Source organism: Scyliorhinus canicula, chromosome 5, assembly GCF_902713615.1.
Source record: "Scyliorhinus canicula chromosome 5, sScyCan1.1, whole genome shotgun sequence".
Lineage (NCBI taxonomy): Eukaryota > Metazoa > Chordata > Chondrichthyes > Carcharhiniformes > Scyliorhinidae > Scyliorhinus > Scyliorhinus canicula.
The window spans coordinates 225,108,648-225,128,590 of record NC_052150.1 but is presented as its reverse complement, the minus strand read 5'-3'; the positions used below and the strand labels follow the sequence as shown (position 1 = coordinate 225,128,590).

Sequence of the window (19,943 nt, the reverse complement as noted above, 5' to 3'; positions counted from 1 at the left end):
CAAGCCCCAACTCACTGAGGTGTCCCCGGGCACCCTCCAACACCTGCGCAGGGGACTCCGGCCCAGTCACTGCCAAGCAAGAAAGTCCAGTTGGCACCTTGGCTGTGCCAACCTGGCACCTCCCCTGGCAGTGCCACTCAGGCACCAGAAGTTCCACTCTGGCACTCCTCCATGGTGCACGACTGGCAGTGCCAGGGTGCCCAGTTAGCATCAGCAGTACCAGGGTGCCACCTTACCCAAAGGACATTCACCTGGGGGCCTCCAATCCCTTGGGAGACACCCCCCACAAGTGCCATTCCGCCTGGTCCCTGTTCGTGGAGACCCTGTACTGAACAGCACACACTCGAGGTCAGTGAGGCAAAGGAGATAGATCCTGGGGTGCCTTGGAAAACTGCATATCAGAGTGAGGCTAGCTGTCTTGCTCGAATATGGAGATTTGCAAAAAACGTGATCCCGCCCACTATGGATGGGAGTCCCATCGCAATGTCTCGCGATATCGCGTTAGATCTCACGAGGCATCCGCACCAGGCAGACCCCAGGAACTTGGTCTCCTGGCTATATATCGGCTGTATAGCACCGTGGTGCGCTGCTTTTTGGGTGCAGCGTGCCCATTTGATGATGCCCGTGGCACTGAAACTAATCATCCGCATTGGGGTGATTCTTTTGTTTCGGCTTTGAAATGTTTTTGAATCAAAAATTAACATGTAGACACAAAGCACCAAAAATACCTATCATGCCCAGAAGCAGTAAAAGTAGACAGTAATTGTGACCATTTGCTGCAGTGAAATGTAGAGTCATAGAATCTCTGAGTCATCGAGGTTTACAGCACGAGGTTTTCCCACAAGTTCTGAAAGACGTGCTGTTAATTTGGACATTCTGAATTTTCCCTCCGTGCGGCAGAACAGGTGGCAGAAGGTGGGATTCTCCGACCCCCCCCGCCGGGTCGGAGGATTGCCGGGGAACGGCGTGAATCCCAGCCCGCTGCTCCGACGCCGGCTGCCGAATTCTCCAGTGCCGGTTTTCGGGCGGGGGCGGGGATTGCGCCGCGCCGGTCGGCCCCCTCGGCAATTCTCCGAGCCCCGATGGGCCGAGCGGTCACTCGTTTACGGCCAGTCCAGCCGGTGTTAAATAGACATGGCCCAGCCCCGAGGGACCTGGCTTGTCGGCCATCTAGCGGGGTCCTCAGGGGAGCGCTGGGGGGATCCGGTCCGGGGGGGGGGGGCCATGGTAGCCTGGCCCATGATTGGGGCCCATTAATCTGCGGGTGGGCCTGTGACGTGGGGGCACGCTTTCCCTCTACGCCGGCCTCTGTAAGGCTTCACCATGGCCGGTGCGGAGAAGAAACCCCCTGCACATGCGCAGGAAACACGGCGACAGTGCTGCGCATGCACCATCGCGTGGCGGTCATTCAGCGCCGATTGGCACGGCGCCAACCCCTCCAGCGCCGGACTAGCCCCAGGAAGTGCGGAGAATTACGCAATGTCCGGGTGGCCCGACGCCAGAGTGATTCACGCCGCTCTTGCCGCCGGTACGGGCCGCCCTGCCAATTGCGGGAGAATCCCGACCGTGGACTCTACTACTTTCAGACCTTTTTTCCCTGACTTTTCTGGGACTTTATGGGATAGATCGGTGAAGTGGACAATATCAAGAAGGATTCCTCCTCTGATGTATGGCTAATTGGACTAGAAGTGGCCGTGTGAAAAGACGCAGCCCTGATAGAGTGAAGCAGTTGGAGATGGTATCACGGCGCAGCGTGGCGGAGGGTCAGGACCAGGGAGCGGTGGCTCAGTGGGTCTAAGGAGCAGCAGATGAAGCTCTTTAAGGACTGTTTCGCTGAGCTGAAAAAAGAAACGCTGAACCCGATCAAGGCTGCGATCGATCAAGTGATTTTGAATCAGGCGGCCCAAGGGAAATTCAATGTTCTGACCTAGCATACTGAATGCCTTCTTCACAACCCTGTCCACCTGGAACTCCGCTTTCAAGAAGCTATGAACCTGTATCTCTAGATCTCTTTGATTTGATTTTTGATCGCCCTCGTTCTCTGCCGCCCTCGTTCTCTGCCGCCCTCATTCTCTGCCGCCCTCGTTCTCTGCCGCCCTCATTCCCTGCCGCCCTCGTTCTCTGCCGCCCTCGTTCTCTGCCGCGCTCGCTATCTGCAAGCGGAACGGCAGCGGATTCGCCGGTTCCGTGAATGCTGTAAACGTTCTTCACCACCCCTAACCCTAACTCTTCTTCACAACCCTGTCCACCTGCAACTCCACCTTCAAGAAGCTATGAACCTGTACCCCTCGATCTCTTTGTTCTGTAACTCTCCCTAACTCCCTACCATTAACTGAGTAGGTCCTGCCCCGATTAGATCTATGAAAATGCATCACCTCACATTTACCGAAATTATACTCCATCGGCCCACTAGCCCAATTGGTCACGATCATGTTGCAATCCTAGATAACCTTCTTCACTGTCCACTATGCCACCAATCTTGGTGACACCTGCAAACTTACTAACCATGCCTCCTAAATTCTCATCCAAATCATTAATATATATAACAAATAACAGTGACCCAGTACCAATCCCTGAGGCCTCCAGTTTGAAAAACAACCCTCTACAACCACCCTTTGGCTTCCGCTGCCAAGCCAATGTTGTATCCAATTGGCTACTTCACCCTGGATTCCATGATATTTCACCTGATGGAACAACCTACCACGCGATACCTTGTCAAAGGCCTTGCTAAAGTCTATGTAAACAACGTCGACCGCACTGTCCTCATTCACCTTCTTGGTTACCCCTTCAAAAAACTCAATCAAATTCGTGAGACACCATTTTCCACTCAAAGCCATGCTGACTGTCCCAAATCTGACCTTGCCTCTCTAAATGCCTGTAGATCCTGTCTCTCAGAATACTTTCCAACAATTTACCCACCACGGACGTTAGGCTCACCGGTCTGTAGTTCCCAGGTTTTTCCCTGTGGCCCTCCTTAAACAAAGCACAGCATTTACTGCACTCCAATCTTCAGGCCCCTCACCTGCTGCTGGTGACCATTCAAATATCTCTGCCAGGGGACCTGCAGTTTCCTCCCTAGCCTCCCACAATGTCTGGGGATTCATTTCATCAGCTCCCGGGGATTTATCTATCTTGATGCACTTAAAAACATCCAGCACCTCCTTCTCTGTAATATGTACACTCCTCAAGAATCACAATTTATTTCCCCAAGTTCCCTGACATCCATGCCTTTCTCAACAGTAAATACCGATGAGAAATATTCATTTAGGATCTCACCCATCTCTTGTGGATCTGCACATAAATGACCTTGTAGATCCTCAAGAAGCCCAATTCTCTCCCTCGTTACTCTTTTGATCTTGTGTATTTGTAGAAGCTCTTTGGATTCTCCTTTGCCTCATCAGCCAAAGCAATCTTATGCCCCCTTTTTGCCCTCCTGATTTAATTCTTAACTCTACTTGACAACCTCTATACTCCTCAAGGAATCTGCTTGATCCCAGCTGCCGATGCATGTAATATGCCTCCTTCTTCTTTTTGATCAGGGTCTCAATATCCTGAATCATCTAGGGTCCCCTACTTCTACCAGCCTTGCCCTTCACTCTAAAAAGAATGTACTTGCTCTGAACTCTGGTTAACACATTTTTGAAAGCCTCCCACTTACCAGCCATCCCTTCGCCTGCCAACAGACTCCCCCAATCAACTTTTGCAAGCTACTGGCTAATACCATCAAAATTGACCTTGCCCCAATTTAGAATTTGAACTTTTGGGCCAAACCTATCATTCTCCATAGCTATCTTAAAACTAAAGGAATTATGGTCACTGTTCCCAATGTGATCCCTCACTAACACTTCTGTCACCTGCCCTTCCTTATTCCCCAAGAGGCCATCTCTAGTCAGGCCATCCACATACTGAATGAGAAATCCCTCCTGAATACACTCAACAAAATGTCTCTCCATCCAAGCCTCTCATGCTATGGTTGTCCCAGTCAATGTTGGGAAAGTTAAAGTCCCCAACTATTACCCCCTATTCTTCTTGCAGCTATCTGTAATCTCCTTCCATATTTGCTCCTCAATTTCTGTAGTATAATCCTATCAAAGTGATCTCTCCTTTCTTATTTTTCAGTTCTACCCATATGGACTCTGGGTGAACCCTCAGATCTAACCCCTCTCAGTACTGCCTTGATATTCTTCCTAATCAAAAATGCAACTCCTCCTCCCCTCTTATCTCCTGCTCTATCTTTCCTATAGCATCTGTACCCTGGAACATTGAGTTACCAGTTTTCCCATCCCTTAGCAATGTTTCAGTAATAGCGATAATATCCCAGTTCCACATACCCATCCATGCCCTGAGTTCATTTGCCTTGCCCGTCTTCCTTGCTTTCTGCTCTGCTTGCTCAGACCATCTGTCCTGTCATGTTTTGTGCACTCTCCCTGTGTTTTATTTCTCTTAACCTTTCTTGGATCCATTCAATGAGTTATCCACAGTCTCTGTACTTTGTACTGTGGCCTGTTTTGACTTGACGTTGGTTTCTCTGCCTTTCACTTTTCCCCTCTCTGCCTTATGTTTCTGTCCCCACTTTACTCCCCTCCAGCTTCCTGCATCGGTTCCCACCCCCCTGCCACATTAGTTTAAACCCGCCCCCACAGCACTGGCAAACACTCCCACCAGGAGTGTTGTAGTGCATGAGGGTATGCAGCTTGTAGTGCATGAGGGTATGCGGCTTGTAGTGCATGAAGGTATGCAGCTTGTAGTGCATGAGGGTATGCAGCTTGTAGTGCATGAGGGTATGCAGCTTGTAGTGCATGAGGGTATGCAGCTTGTAATGCATGAGGGTATGCAGCTTGTAGTGCAGGAGGGTATGCGGCTTGTAGTGCATGAGGGTATGCGGCTTGTAGTGCATGAGGGTATGCGGCTTGTAGTGCATGAGGGTATGCAGCTTGTAGTGCAGGAGGGTATGCGGCTTGTAGTGCATGAGGGTATGCAGCTTGTAGTGCATGAGGGTATGCGGCTTGTAGTGCAGGAGGGTATGCAGCTTGTAGTGCATGAGGGTATGCAGCTTGTAGTGCATGAGGGTATGCAGCTTGTAGTGCATGAGGGTATGCAGCTTGTAGTGCATGAGGGTATGCAGCTTGTAGTGCATGAGGGTATGCAGCTTGTAGTGCATGAGGGTATGCAGCTTGTAGTGCAGGAGGGTATGCAGCTTGTAGTGCATGAGGGTATGCAGCTTGTAGTGCATGAGGGTATGCAGCTTGTAGTGCAGGAGGGTATGCGGCTTGTAGTGCATGAGGGTATGCGGCTTGTAGTGCATGAGGGTATGCAGCTTGTAGTGCATGAGGGTATGCAGCTTGTAGTGCATACTGCATATCGCTTGTAGTTATGTGTTGACCCTCTGCACGACTAGCGATGCAGGTGGTGGTTTGGTGTTCAGCGGGGACGTCGCATACGACGCGTGAACCGTGCTGCCACCAAGGCGTCGCGTGCCCGCCGTCCTCGCCGGGTCCAACATGCCGCCTCCTGGACATCACCAACACCTGGGTCGTGTCTGCGTGCTGCGCCCGCCACTCCGCCAGCCTCCTCCGCCTCCTCCTCCTCCTCCTCCTCCTCCTCCTCCTCCATGTTGGCACCACTGCCACTGGCTTCTCCCTCCGCCTCCTGCAGCAGGTCATCTCCCCTCTGCATCGCATTGTTGTGCAGCGCACAGCAGACCACAACAATGCGAGCGACCCTGTCGGCCTGGTACTGCAGGGCCCCTCCGGAGCGGTCCAGGCACCTGAATCTCATCTTCAGGAGGCAAAGGCAGCGCTCCACCACACCCCTGGTTGCTGCATGGGCCTCATTGTATCGGGTTTCCGCATTGGTCTGAGGCCTCTGTATAGGCGTCATCAGCCAAGACCTCAGCGGATAACTCCTGTCGCCTAGCAACCAGCCCCTCAGCCGGGGGGGACGCCCCTCAACCATCGCAGGGATGAACGACTGCGCCAGTATGTAGGAGTCATGCACACTTCCTGGGAACCTTGCACAGACGTTCATGATCCTCATGTGGGGGTCGCATACTACCTGGATATTCATGGAGTATGTCCCCCTCCTGTTTGTGAACACATCCCTGTCCCCTGCAGGCGGGCGCATGGGGACGTGAACACAATCGATTGCCCCCTGAACCCTCGGTATCCCGGCCACGCTGGCAAATCCACGAGCTTGTGAATCTTGACTTGCTTGGTCCTCGGGAAAGGTGATGTAGCGATCGGCGATGGCATAGAGGGCGTCGGTCACATCCCGGATGCACCTGTGGACCGATGACTGGGAGATCCCGGAGAGGTCCCCACTCGGAGACTGGAAGGAGCCGGTAGCATAGAAGTTAAGAGCGACCGTCACCTTAGTGGCAACCGGGATCGCGTGTCCTCCCCCCATTCCACGTGGGCCGAGGTGCGCCACGAGGTGACAGATATGTATCACCGTCTGCCTACTCAGCCGGAGTCTCCTCCTGCAGATGATGTCTGTCATTGTTAGGAAAGAGATCCGGGCATGGTACACCCTCGGCCTTGGTCGTCGCCTCTGGCGCCGTGGCTGCACCCTCACTCTCTCCTCCTCCCCCCTATGCTGCTCGACGACTGGCAACTCCTCGGCCCTTCCCTCTGCTGCTGCAGCTGGCCCTGCATCCACTGCGGGTTGTGGCTGTGGATGCTGCTGCATCTCCAAATGCAGTGCAGCGGCCCCAACCACTGCGCAGAACATAGGCGTTCTGTTCACAGACATTGTGCTAATCTACAGAAGGCTAGAGGGGGGCAGAGAAACGGGACATGTTAGACGGAGGTTAGTCGACACCTCGGCAGCCGCCAGCCACGGGATACCTGTGTGTCCCGGTGGCCTGGTCGCGCTGCTGACACGCGGGCAGCCTAACCCCTGGTCACTTTCTGCATCCAAAGGGCAGTTAACTACGTCCTCCTCACGGGTGCGTCAGTGGCCTGTGGCCGTAAGCCACAGGGCAACCAGCAGCCGTGTACTCGTGACCGGCACGCCATGGCATGGTGGCAGACATTTTGTAACGGGGTTGGACGGGTCACTCGCTCACTCTCTCCCTACCCCCCCCACTCCCACTCCCCTCCCTCCGTCTCCCCCACTCCTCCCTCCGTCTCTCCCACTCCCCCTCCATCTCCCCCACTCCCCCCTCCATCTCCCCCACTCCACCCTCAGTCTCCCCCACTCCCCCCTCAGTTTCCCCCACTGCCCCCTCAGTCTCCCCCACTCCCTCCTCAGTCTCCCCACTCCCCCCTCAGTCTCCCCCACTCCCCCCCTCAGTCTCCCCCACTCCCCCCTCACTCTCCCCCACTCCCCCCCCTCCGTCTCCCACACTCCCCCCTCAGTCTCCGTCACTCCCCCCTCAGTCTCGCCCACTCCCCCCTCAGTCACCCCCACTCCCCCCTCCGTCTCCCTCACTCCCCCCCTCAGTCTCCCCCACTCCCCCCTCAGTCTTCCCCACTCTCCCCTCAGTCTCCCCCACTCCCCCCTCAGTCTTCCCCACTCCCCCCCCTTCGTCTCCCACACTCCCCCCTCAGTCTCCCTCACTCCCCCCTCAGTCTCGCCCACTCCCCCCTCAGTCTCCCCCACTCCCCCCTCCGTCTCCCTCACTCCCCCCTCAGTCTCCCCCACTCCCCCCTCAGTCTTCCCCACTCCCCCCTCAGTCTCCCCCACTCCCCCCTCAGTCTCCCCCACTCCCCCCTCCGTCTCCCGCACTCCCCCCCTCAGTTTCCCCCACTCCCCCCTCCGTCTCCCTCACTCCCCCCCCTCAGTCTCCCCCACTCCCCCCTCAGTCTCCCCCACTCCCCCCTCCGTCTCCCTCACTCCCCCCTCAGTCTCCCCCACTCCCCCCTCAGTCTCCCCCACTCCCCCCTCAGTCTCCCCGACTCCCCCCTCAGTCTCCCCCACTCCCCCCTCCGTCTCCCTCACTCCCCCCCTCAGTCTCCCACACTCCCCCCTCAGTCTCCCCCACTCCCCCCCGCTCTGGAACCCCTCCCGTTCTCGGGGATGCCTTCCCCGTTGTGGCCAGACTCCAGCAGTGCGCTGAGCGGTGCACTGAGCGGTGCGCTGAGCGGTGCGCTCACTTAATCGAAGCTCCCGTCAGCCAGCACGACTGGTTGACGAACTTGAAAAGCAGGTGTGTTGGCCGGCGTGAAAACGGTGCGTGATGACGTCGGGACTTCGGCCCATCCGGGCTGGAGAATAGCGGGGGGCCAATAAGTAGCGATTCTGGTCGTGTCGGGGGCGCATTCGAGGCCTTTGCCGGGAATCCCGACGTGTAGTTTGTTCGGGGTTCGGAGAATAGCGGGAGGGCGTCGGACCTGCGTCGCCGTGAAAATATGCACGGCCCGCTATTCTCCGAAGCGGCGTGAGTGCGGAGAATCGCGCCCAGTGACTATACTCTGCCTATTTGTGTCTCTGGCTGTCTCTTCATTGTAAGAAAACAGTCCATCTTCACACTCCTCTTGCCTTGCTTGCTTGTTGGCTAATGATATGCAAACGGTGTTTACTGTACCTGTGTGCCGGGACGCATTGACGCCGCTGTTGAGGTGATGGAGAATTGCGATTTTGAGTCAAATCGGCGCCTGCCGCTATTTTGTTGTCAGAACGGATTCTCCGCCCATTCACAATTTGCGAATTCGGCATTGGCTAATGGAAAATCGCGCCCCAGATTTGTTTGACATTGAAAGCAGCTAGTTCTTTTTTTCCAATTAGGGGCAATTTCGCGTGGCCAATCCACCTACCCTGCACATCTTTGGGTTGTGGGGCTGAGACCCACACAGGCACGGGGAGAATGTGCAAACTCCACACGGACAGTGACCCGGGGCAGGACAGAATCCGGGCCCTCAGTGCCTTGAGGCAGCAGTGCTAACCACTGCGCTACCGTGCCGCCCAATTAAAAGAACAGATAGCACAAATTTAACATATTAACTGCAACACAGTGTATAGGCATGAATTAATTGTGCACCACAATCCCTGTGCCCCTTTTCAGGTCTTGAACAGTTCACTACAATTGTATTTCATACTGTCTTAAAAATGATGTTTGTGTCCCAGCCACCGCGTTGGGCCTGGCTCAGAATGGCCGTGCCTGCGAGGCTTTATTCAGGGACTGATTAGTATTGGTTTCCACAGGCATGGGCCAGGCATGATGATACCTGGGAGGGGGGTTGCAGAGGTCATTAGAGCCCCTTGGGTGGTCGAGGACAGGGCAGGGTAGTGCCCTGGACCTCCCTATATCATCGAGGCACCCTGGCAACCTGCCCAGTTGGCACTGCCAGTGTTCCAGGGGCACTGCCAGGATGCCAGGCTGGCATTGCCAATGTCCCTGGGTATCAGGTTGGCATCACCAAGGGCTGGGGCCTGGGGGGACCATGCCCATGAAAGAGGAGGTGAGGATGTATGAGGGGGGCACAGAAAGGTTGGGGGAGTGAACAGGGGTCCTGGAAGGGGTGGCACTGAACGGGGAAGGGGTGACGAGATTGGGGAGGTTTTTCACAATGGAGCCGTGATCTGTGAGTAGCCGTTGGTGAGTTCAGCTCCCACTACTGGAAGAATTTCGAAGTGTGGTCTCGACCGGTAAGAAACCCACCAAAGCCCAAAATAATGAGTAAGCGGCTTTGAATAGCGGTCTCCATGTCGACATTACAGCCAGCCTGAAGCACCCCAACAAACCGACCCAAAACTGGACTTTGGAATTATTCATAGATTTCATAGAATTTACAGTGCAGAAGGAGGCCATTCAGCCCATCGAGTCTGCACCGGCTCTTGGAAAGAGCACCCTACCCAAGGTCAACAACTCCACCCTATCCCCATAACCCAGTAACCCCACCCAACACTAAGGGCAATTTTGGACACTAAGGGTAATTTATCATGGCCAATCCACCTAACCTGCACATGTTTGGACTGTGGGAGGAAACCGGAGCACCCGGAGGAAACCCACGAACACACGGGGAGGATGTGCAGACTCCGTAGACAGTGACCCAAGCCGGACTGACGCTCAAAATATTTGAATGAATTTATGATGCTGCTATACATAGCAACAGGGACAATTATTCCGCAATTATTTCAAGAACTTTGTTGTAAATATCATACTGCTATACTCCCTGTGGGTGCCAAGAATCATACTGCAAAAAAAAACATGCTCCCAACCCTCAGGACTGACCCTCCAGCTCTTTCGAATTAACAGCATCCACTCTTGGCAGGTGCCAGGAGTCCAGATGCAAAATGTTAATCGGATAATGTCTGGCACAGACCACCCAATAAGGGAGAGATGTTTGTCAGATATCTTTGGCGATCATAAATAATCACCAACAGTAGCTGAAGTTAATCGCTATAATAAATACAGCCAGAAATTCAGGAGAAGCCTGAACGTGGATTGCGCCATGCAGAGTTAATGATAGCATTGGAGCATTTAATGGGAAGATGATCAACAAATGAGGGAGCAACAAATGAAAATTTATTCTGCCAGGATTAAATGAAGTCGGGTTGGAAGAAGTTTATATGCAGCATAACACTGGCGTAGACTAATCGAACAGTTGGCCTGAATGGCCAATTTCTGTGCTGCAAATTCTAGGTTATATGTAATGATTCAGATTGGGAGGAAAGGTGTTGGCCGAGTACTGTGACAGAGTTAAAAATCAGGGGTGGAATTCTCCATTATCCGGCGGGAGTATCGTAACCGGCGATCGGGCGGCAAATCGACTCCGTGGCCCAAATTGGGACCAGCGATGGTTTGACGCTGGTCAGCCATGCTCTGCCCCTCCGAAATGGTGCCATTGGGTCGCACACCTCACGCCATTGCAACAGCGTTAGCGCATCATCGGCAGGCCCTCCAGCGATGCTCCGCCCTGATGGACCAAGTTCCTGACCCCACGGGAAACATGTGGTCTCAGCGGCCGGGGATCCAGCGTGGCGGCTGCGGACTGTTCAGCACCGCCACAATCGGCCGGGATCCGTTCTGCTCGCCGGGGGGGGGGGGGCTTCTGCGAGGGCCTGGGGGGACTGATGGGGGGTAGCCAGTGGTAGCCTGTGGGGTCGCGGATGGCAGGTCACGTCGCGTACAGCCGGCGCCATGTTGTATGGCGCGACCGCTGCAGGTTGTTGCCATGCGCATTCGCGGCTAGGGACCTGACCATTCTCTGCCCGTTTTTGGCGTGGGAGCCGGGAGTTTCACCCTGCGCTGCTGTTCGCCCTTCACTAGTCCCGGAATCTCCTCTTGAACAACAACACCTCATCCACAATAGTCCTCAATAACAGGGCCCCGCAAGGCTGCGTACTTAGCCCCTTACTCTACTCCCTGTACACACACGACTGCGTGGCAAAATATGGTTCCAACTCCATCTGCAAGTTTGGTGATGATACGATCATAGTGGGCTGGATCTCGATTAACGACGAGTCATAATACAGGAGGGAGATAGAGAACCTAGTTGAGTGGTGCAGCGACAACAATCTCTCCCTCAATGCCAGCAAAATTAAAGAGCTGGTCATTGACTTCAGGAAGCAAAGTACTGTACACACCCCTGTCAGCATCAACAGGGCCGAGGTGGAGATGATTGACAGCTTCAAATTCCTAGGGGTGCACATCACCAAAATCTGTCCTGGTCCACCCACATTGACGCTGCGGCCAAGAAAGCACAACGGCGCCCAGACATACTCAGGAAACTAAAGAAATTCAGGTGGCACATGGTGCAGTGGCTAGCACTGGGGTTACGGCTCTGAGGGCCCGGGTTCAAACCCTGGCCCTGGGTCACTGTCCGTGTGGAGTTTTCACATTCTCCCCGTGTCTGCTTGGGTTTCACCCCCACAACCCAAAGATGCGCAGGTTAGGTGGATTGACCACAAGAAACTTCAGAGAGTCGTGAATACTACCCAGTCCATCACACGAACCTGCCTCCCATCCATTGATTCCATCTACACCTCCCGCTGCCGGGGGAAAGCGGGCAGCATAATCAAGGATCCCTCCCACCCGGCTTACTCACTCTTCCAACTTCTTCCATCGGGCAGGAGATACAGAAGTCTGAGAACACGCACAAACATATTCAAAAACAGCTTCTTCCCTGCTGTTACCAGATTCCTAAACGGCCTCTTATGGACTGACCTGATTAATACTACACTCCTGTATGTTTCACCCGATGCCTGTGTCTACGTATTTACATTGTGTACCTTGTGTTGCCCTATTATATATATTTCTTAAATTTTCTTTTCTTTTCATGTACTGAATGATCTGTTTGAGCTGCTCGCAGAAAAATACTTTTCACTGTACCTCGGTACACGTGACAATAAACAAAATCCAATTCAATTGGTGAGGGTTCTCTCCGATTTTTGTGTTGTAAAACGCCCGTGAATTCTCCATTTGGGCCGGCACTTAGCCGCTGAAATGAAAGAATCCAGCCCAGGCTTTCCATTCACATTTGGCTCAAAGGCACTTCACACCCAAAAGGATGAAAATCATCTATTTCTAGCGGTGTCACATGGAATGAACTTGATCAGCCTCATCGCGATTCTTCAATATTCACGTCAATTGAAAATTTCATACTGAGAAGTCACAGAGTTTATCAATGCCGAAACTCAGGAAGTGCATGCTACTGAGGTGGTGGCTAACCATCCTCATCAAGGATGAAGAATTAGGCACTGTGTTGGGACAAAGTGCTTCATTCTAAATTCTAAATCAGGGGGTAGCACTGTGGCTTCAGAGTGCTAGGGTCCCAGGTTCGATTCCCACCTTGGGTCACTGTCTGTGCGGAGTCTGCACGTTCTCCCCGTGTCTGCGTGGGTTTCCTCCGGGTGCTCCGGTTTCCTCCCATAAGTCCCAAAAGATGTGCTGTTAGGTCATTGGGACATCCTGAATTCTCCCTCCGTGTACCCGAACAGGCATCAGAATGTGGCGACCAGGGGCTTTTCACAGTAACTTCATTGCAATGTAAGCCTACTTGTGACAGTAAAGATTATGGGCGCGATTCTCCGCTCCCGGGAATAATCGGGAGGGCCGTCGTGAACTCGCCGGGTGGCACGCCGAGAGTGACGTGACGTCAGCCGCGCATGCGCAGGTTGGCCGGCTCCAACCCGCGCATGCGCAGCTGACGTCACGACGGCTGACAGCTCGAACCCGCGCATGCGCGGTGGCCGTCAGCCGCCCCGCAAGACATGGCGGCTTGATTTTGCGGGGCGGCGGAGGGGAAATAGTGCGTCCGATTGAGACGCCGGCCCGATGATCGGTGGGCACCGATCGCAGGCCTGTCCCCTCCCGAGCACAGTCGTGGTGCTCATTCCCCACCAGGCCCCCTACAAGTCCCAAACGACCAGGTGTGGTTGCCGCCGTCGTGAACCGGTCGCCAACGGCAGGCTGCTCAGCCCATCCGGGTCGGAGAATTGCCGGTCCCTGTGAAAAATGGCAAACGCCGATTCTTCCGAGCGGTGGGTTGGAGAATCGCGGGGGGTGCCAGGGGGTCGTGAAATTAGTCGGGGGACCCTCCCGCGATTCTCCCACGCAGTGTGGGGAGCGGAGAATCGCGCCATATAAAGTTTAAAACTGTTGGAAGTCACCTGAAAGTGTTCATGCATATTACTGGGTGACAAAATGCAAAGTGGTCCAAAACTACTGGCTGGTTTAGCTCAGTGGGCTAAACAGCTGGTTTGTGATGCAGAATAAGGCCAGCAACGCGGGTTCAATTCCCGTACTGGCTGAGAATTCTGAATTCTCCCTCCGTGTACCCGAACAGGCACCAAAATGTGTCGACTAGGGGCTTCTCACAGTAACTTCATTGCAGTGTTAATGTAAGCCTTCTTGTGACAATAAAGGTTATTTATTGTTCATTAAGTGTTTCGACTTAAAAATGCAGTATGACAGATAAATAACTTCATATGGTTGTGTTTCCTTTGATCTCAGTATTTATAATCTCTTCACAGCTACGAAGCCTTCAGATAAACAAGCCTGTGCTAAAAAAAGTAAGTGTGGCCCATATTATTGCTCCGAGAATCATGTACCACAGACGGTGGTAATTTGGCCCATTGTTGTTGTGTCAGCTCTCTGAAAGGGCCAGTCAATTAGTCACACTCCTTTGCTTTTCCCACAACCCAATATCATTTCCCTCTCCAAGTATTTATCCAGTTGATTTTTGCATGTTACCAGGGGGAGTCACATGTGTGCTTGGGGTGAGGGGGGGGGGGGGAATCCCCTGGGGAGTTGGGGAATGGGGTTGGGGGTGCCCGCTGGCGGTTGGAGTCTCTTCAGCGGGGTTGGCATGGATCTTTACAATAGCCCAGAAGTTTTGAATAAGTTTTAATTCCAACTTTTTCTGCGTAACTGTTGATGTGACACTGGGAGCACCATCCAAAGTTGGCGATTGAAATTGCTTTTTCAGATGGTTGCTCGCACGGGGGCAATTGGCCAGAGGGCAATGTGAAGCTGGGGAGTTTGGAAATTACAGCCCTTGGGAGCAATGCTTTGATTATTTTGTTGGAAATGGTCACTGTCTGGCTTGAGTGGCGTGAATGTTATTTGCTGCTTCTCCGCACATACCTGGATGTAACAAGATTGGTGTCTGATTAATTCTGTTCTCTGTCAACAGAGGGCTTGAAAGAAGAAGAACAGCTTCTCAAAAAACGTAAGTTCCAGACGGAGAAGAATATCTACGTGAAAGTTTAAGAGCTGGCTTATAGACATCAGAGTTTAAGGATGGCCGGTGTTATTTTATGTACCAAGATCCAAAAGAGAAAGATATTAGTGCTTTTTAGCGGCAGTCTTCATGTTGTACTACAAATTTAACATTCTTCCATGGGACAAACTCATAATTAGGACATTTTTGTTTTTGTTCTTTTGTGTACAACGTGGCAGCTAGAGGCAAGGCAACCATTGGTTGCACATCTCTCATCACTATTGAGAAGGTTGTGGGGAGCTGTCTTCACAAACCAGTTGACCTAGTTTGACTTTTCTGTCATAGTCAGGTATCACTGAGTGGCTTGCTCGGCCATTTCAACAGCGAGCTAAGAATCAACCACGTTGCTGTGGGTCTGGACTCACATGTAGGCCAGACCAGGTAAAGTTGGCAGATTTACTTCCCCAAAGGGCATTTTTTTCTTAAAGCATGGACATGACTTGGGTGTTTCAGGCAAGGTCAATATTTATTACCCATCTCTAATTGCCCTTGAGAAGGCAACGGGGGGCTGCCTCCCTGAACGTGTGGCTTTCAGAAGATATTTTGGGGTCAGCCACATTGCTGTGGGTTTGCAGTCATATGTAGGTCAGACCTGGTCAAGATGGCTGACGAGGCCAGCATTTATTGCCTCGCCCTAATTGTCCTTGGCTTGCTGGGCCATTTCTGAGGGACAGTTAAGAGTCAACCACATCGCTGTGGGTCTGGAGTCACATGAAGGCCAGACCGAGTAAGGACGACAGATTTTCTCCCCTAAAAGACATTGAAGTGGATAGGTTTTTGCCATGACTGATGATAGTTCCATTACTGAGCTTTCAATTCAATATTTATTAACTGAATTTAAAATTCCACAAGCTGTCACAATGGGATTTGAATTTATGTACCCAGAGCATCAGTCTGAGCGTCCTACTCCAATTACCCCACTATTATCCACCCAAGGGTAGATGTGATTAAAAATGTTGACATGAACCAAGCAGTTTCTATCCTACTAAGTCCATTAAATGAGCTTTGTGAAGAGCAGCAGAACTTGCAAATTATCCATGGATGAATGATTCTGAAATGAAACTTCAACGGTGACCAATGAGATGATTCTATTATATTCCCCTTACAATAGTCCTTCATTGCTATAAAGTTGAATTTTACTGGGCCTGTGGTGATGGGCTTCGAGGGGCTCCAGAAAATACTGGGAGAACCCATTGGAATCGTCGCGAATGTCTTTCCACTGCCAGCCAAATTTCACAGCTACCTGACTGCAGTGAAGGCAAGTGTTGATAACAATATCCGTGTCCACCTACCGGTTTGCCTATGATCCAGACCTACGTGTGGTCATCAAGGGGCCAGAGAGAAACAACTGCCAAGATCAGTGAGAAGATCTGGTGCCCCAATCACTCTTTTTGGGTTCACAATTCTGCAACAGCCGACCCATCCAATCTCCATCACCTCCTCCTCCATCTGTGTTATTGCAAAAATGAAGAGCACACCCCCTTCTGTGCACTTCTCCCGCTCTTTTGCATGATGAACCTGCTTCTTTGGCAACAAAAGAAATACAGAGAGCCACACTACTGTCCTGGCCCAGTCATGTTCATCAGACTGCACCACTTAAAATGGGCATTATCTTGACCCAGGGAGGCCTTCCAGCAGTTACGAATGCTTGGCATTGGAGCAGGTACATTAAACAAACATCATCCTCTTCTGCTAGGCCATTCTGTGGATCACTGACTTGGTCCTTGGTGGGGAGGTGTTTCCTATGCATGGGTCAGTCAGCTCGCCTCACATCTCATGTCCACCATACAAGACATGCAAAGCTGGGCATTGCCTGCTTGCATGCCACTCACCCTGCCAGACCATCAAACACCGTTTCTGGCATTGCATCTATGTTTGCATGACCACCTGGTGACTATTTACTTCCTCAGTCAACTTCACCTAGTCCTTCTGCATGAGGCTTTTTGATCTCTTCCTCCCAGCCAGTTGGAACAGAATCGTGCCCTGTTCCTTTGCTGCTGAAGGGAACACCTCCTGGAAAGCATCATTGAAACATGCAACCAATCTTCCTCTGACAAAAAACATTCCTTCACAGATTCCCTTATGCTGCAGCCTTCCTCTGACCTTTGTGTGTGCGGTCAGCATGAAGGTTGGACATTAGCCTATAAAAATGGCATCATCAATCTCGATGTTGGCATTACCGTTCCTCCAAGAGCCAGCTCCATTGGTAGCTGAATGTTAGTTCGCCACAAAGTGGAAAAATCACCACACTAGTTGCCCTAAACACCCATGCAGTTGCATAACCCACAGGTAACGCCAGCATCAGAAGTTGACTCAATCAGTAGAATCCAGCCTACATTTTCAAACAAGAGGCAAACAGATGTTGCAAAGAAGCCAGCAGGATTTTGATGGCATGTGATCCATTCAATTTCCACATGTTCAGCTGCTAAATATCCAATGCATCCTGAAACACCATTGATAAAGTGACAATTGAAAACCATCATAAGCAATCCCTCAGAAAAGGGAACATGTTTAATTGCAGCATATGTACGTGCATGATGCATCTGTAGATTTGTTTCGGTAACAGCTTTCAGTTTGTTTGATTTCACTGTTTCTATTCTGCCAACGTTTGATTTCACTGTTTCTATTCTGCCAACAGTTACAACAAAGCAAAAACAAGTTGTTGATATTGAAATGCGTAAGTCTCGGAATAGGGTAAAATTTTAATACGAACGATGCGGGCAGTTCTTTATTTTTCACTAATGTTGGTTACCTCACTACCAGTGCAAATGGATCTGTTAACATATCACCTTTCTATGGTCCACGTTTGTTAGCGAACTAAATTTAATCCTTTGCCCTTATATGACCAAAATCTGGTGCCCTATAACAACCAGCCCAACGTCCCCTCACGCTGGAGAATCTAGAACTACGGGCATAAGACCATAAGATATAGGGACTTTTCACACTAGCTTCACACTTGTGACAAAAAAGATTATTATAGAATTAGGCCATTCAGCCCATCTAGTCTTCCCTGCGTCTCGATCATAGAACAGTACAGCACAGAACAGGCCCTTCGGCCCTCGATGTTGTGCCGAGCCATGATCACCCTACTCAAACCCACGTATCCACCCTATACCCGTAACCCAACAACCCCCCCCTTAACCTTACTTTTTAGGGCACTACAGGCAATTTAGCATGGCCAATCCACCTAACCCGTACATCTTTGGACTGTGGGAGGAAACCGGAGCACCCGGAGGAAACCCACGCACACACGGGGAGGACGTGCAGACTCCGCACAGACAGTGACCCAGCCGGGAATCGAACCTGGGACCCTGGAGCTGTGAAGCATTTATGCTAACCACCATGCTACCGTGCTGCCCGATCATGGCTGGCATGCTATCGATCATGGCTGCCTTCTCCCCCTAATTCCTGATCCCCTCATTAAGCAAGAACCTATCCATCTCAGGGACTTGACCTCCATAGCCTTCCGCGGTAATGAGTTCCGCAGATTCGTCACCAGTCTCTGGCTGAAGAAAGTAGTCCAATATAAGATGGAGATGAGGTGGAATTTCTCTCCAGAGGGATGTTGGAATTCACCGTCCTGGAGTGCTGCCGAGGCTGCGTCATTTAATGAATTCAAAGTTGATTTTTTTTTTTTAAATTTTGATCAAAAGGGAGCCAAGGGTTGTGTGAGGCTGGCAGGAAAGTGGCAATGAAGCCACACTCAGATCAGCCAGGACATTGCGAAATCGTGGGTTGGACCAGCATTCAATATATCAGGGGCCAAATGACCAACCTTCGCTCCTATTTCTTATGTTGTTATTACCCAGCATTCACAAATTTTAGCGGAAGAGAGATTTAGATATATAATACCCTTTTTTGTCATTTCACTCCCGGATCACCAGCCTCTATTTTACCATTGCAGCCCCTGATGCTTGATTTGTTCACAAGGAGAAATAGCTTTTCAATGTCTACCCTAAACACTCAGTTCACAGTTCAGTCTTCTGTCGGCATGCTATGTTTAGATAGCCTGTCCTCAATAATTGAACTCTGTAAACCCCGTCACCATTCTGCTGAACCTGTACTCTACCCATTCAAGGACGCCATGTACGGGGGTCAACTGCCATGCCTGTGGGGCATGAACCAGGCATTGATTCATACTTGTTTGCACATGCATGGACCAGTGGTGATGGCAACATTTAAACCCCCCCACCTCCCCCCTCCCCCGGGTGGTCAGGACAAGGCAGGGTCGTACCTTGGCACTCTCCCTGGCAGTACTACCCAGGCACCCTGGTAGTGCCAACTGATCACTCTGGCAATGCCAACCTGGCACTATCAGGTTGCCCAGTTTGCACTGGCAGCGTTTCAGAGGCACTGCCAGGATGCCAGGTTGGCAGTGCCACGATTCCCAGATGCCAAGTTGGTACTGTCAAAGGTTGGATCCTGGGGGTCATGCCCATGAAAGGGGTGGGGGGGGGGGGGGGTGATGGGTGTGTACTACAGAAAGGTTGGGGGGTAAAGGGGGGTCCTGAAAGGTGGGGGGGGGGGTCCTGAAAGGGAGAGGCCCCTGAAAGGAGGGGAGGTGGAAAGTTTGGGGTAGCCTTTCAAAATGGCGTCCTGATCTGTGAGTTCAGTTCCCCAGTGCCGGAAAAATGTCGAAGTGTGGCCCCGACTGGAGACAAACTCCAAGGACCAATAAAACATTAAATAATGGTCTCCATCTCGGCATTGCGGCTGTCACGAAACAGCCCGCCAAACGCGCCCTGAACCTCACTTTGATATTTTCCCGGTGAATTGCGCCCCATATGTTTCAATCATACCACCTCTCATTCTTCTGAGCTCCAAGGAGTTCATAGAACATAGAACGATACAGCGCAGTATAGGCCCTTCGGCCCACGATGTTGCACCGACATGGGAAGTCAAAAACTAAAGGCCATTATCATCCATATGACACTATGACACTATGCCATTATCATCCATATGCTTCCAACCTGTTCAATCTTTCCTGATATGGCAGTCCTTCCATACCCAGGATCATCCCAGTAACTCTCCTCTGTACTGCCCCCCCCCCCCCCAACAGTGATAATGTATCTTTCCTTGAATAAGGGGTCCAAAACTGGAGAAAATATTCTAAATGGGAGGCAGGATCCTCCAGCGTCCCAGGTGTGTGTGTGTCTAGGCTGTGGGAAGTGGCACTCCGTTTGGTGGGAGCGGGATTCTCTGCTCCCCCCCCCCCCCCCCCCGCTGTCAATGAGAATTCCCATTGAAACCACCCCACGACTCCGGGGGGAATGCACG

At 51.9% G+C, this 19,943-nt stretch overlaps 1 protein-coding gene across 2 annotated transcripts in view; it reads left to right on the top strand.

Annotated features, from left to right (window-relative positions):
- LOC119966625 (uncharacterized abhydrolase domain-containing protein DDB_G0269086-like) overlaps window positions 1–19,943 on the top strand; it is a 229,516-nt gene that overhangs the window by 51,177 nt on the left and 158,396 nt on the right. For both annotated transcript variants that reach the window (XM_038798629.1, XM_038798628.1), the window contains exons 11-13: window positions 13,918–13,956; window positions 14,580–14,615; window positions 17,305–17,343. In XM_038798629.1, coding sequence (XP_038654557.1) covers window positions 13,918–13,956; window positions 14,580–14,615; window positions 17,305–17,343 — 114 coding nt within the window. The remainder of the gene's footprint in view (window positions 1–13,917; window positions 13,957–14,579; window positions 14,616–17,304; window positions 17,344–19,943) is intronic.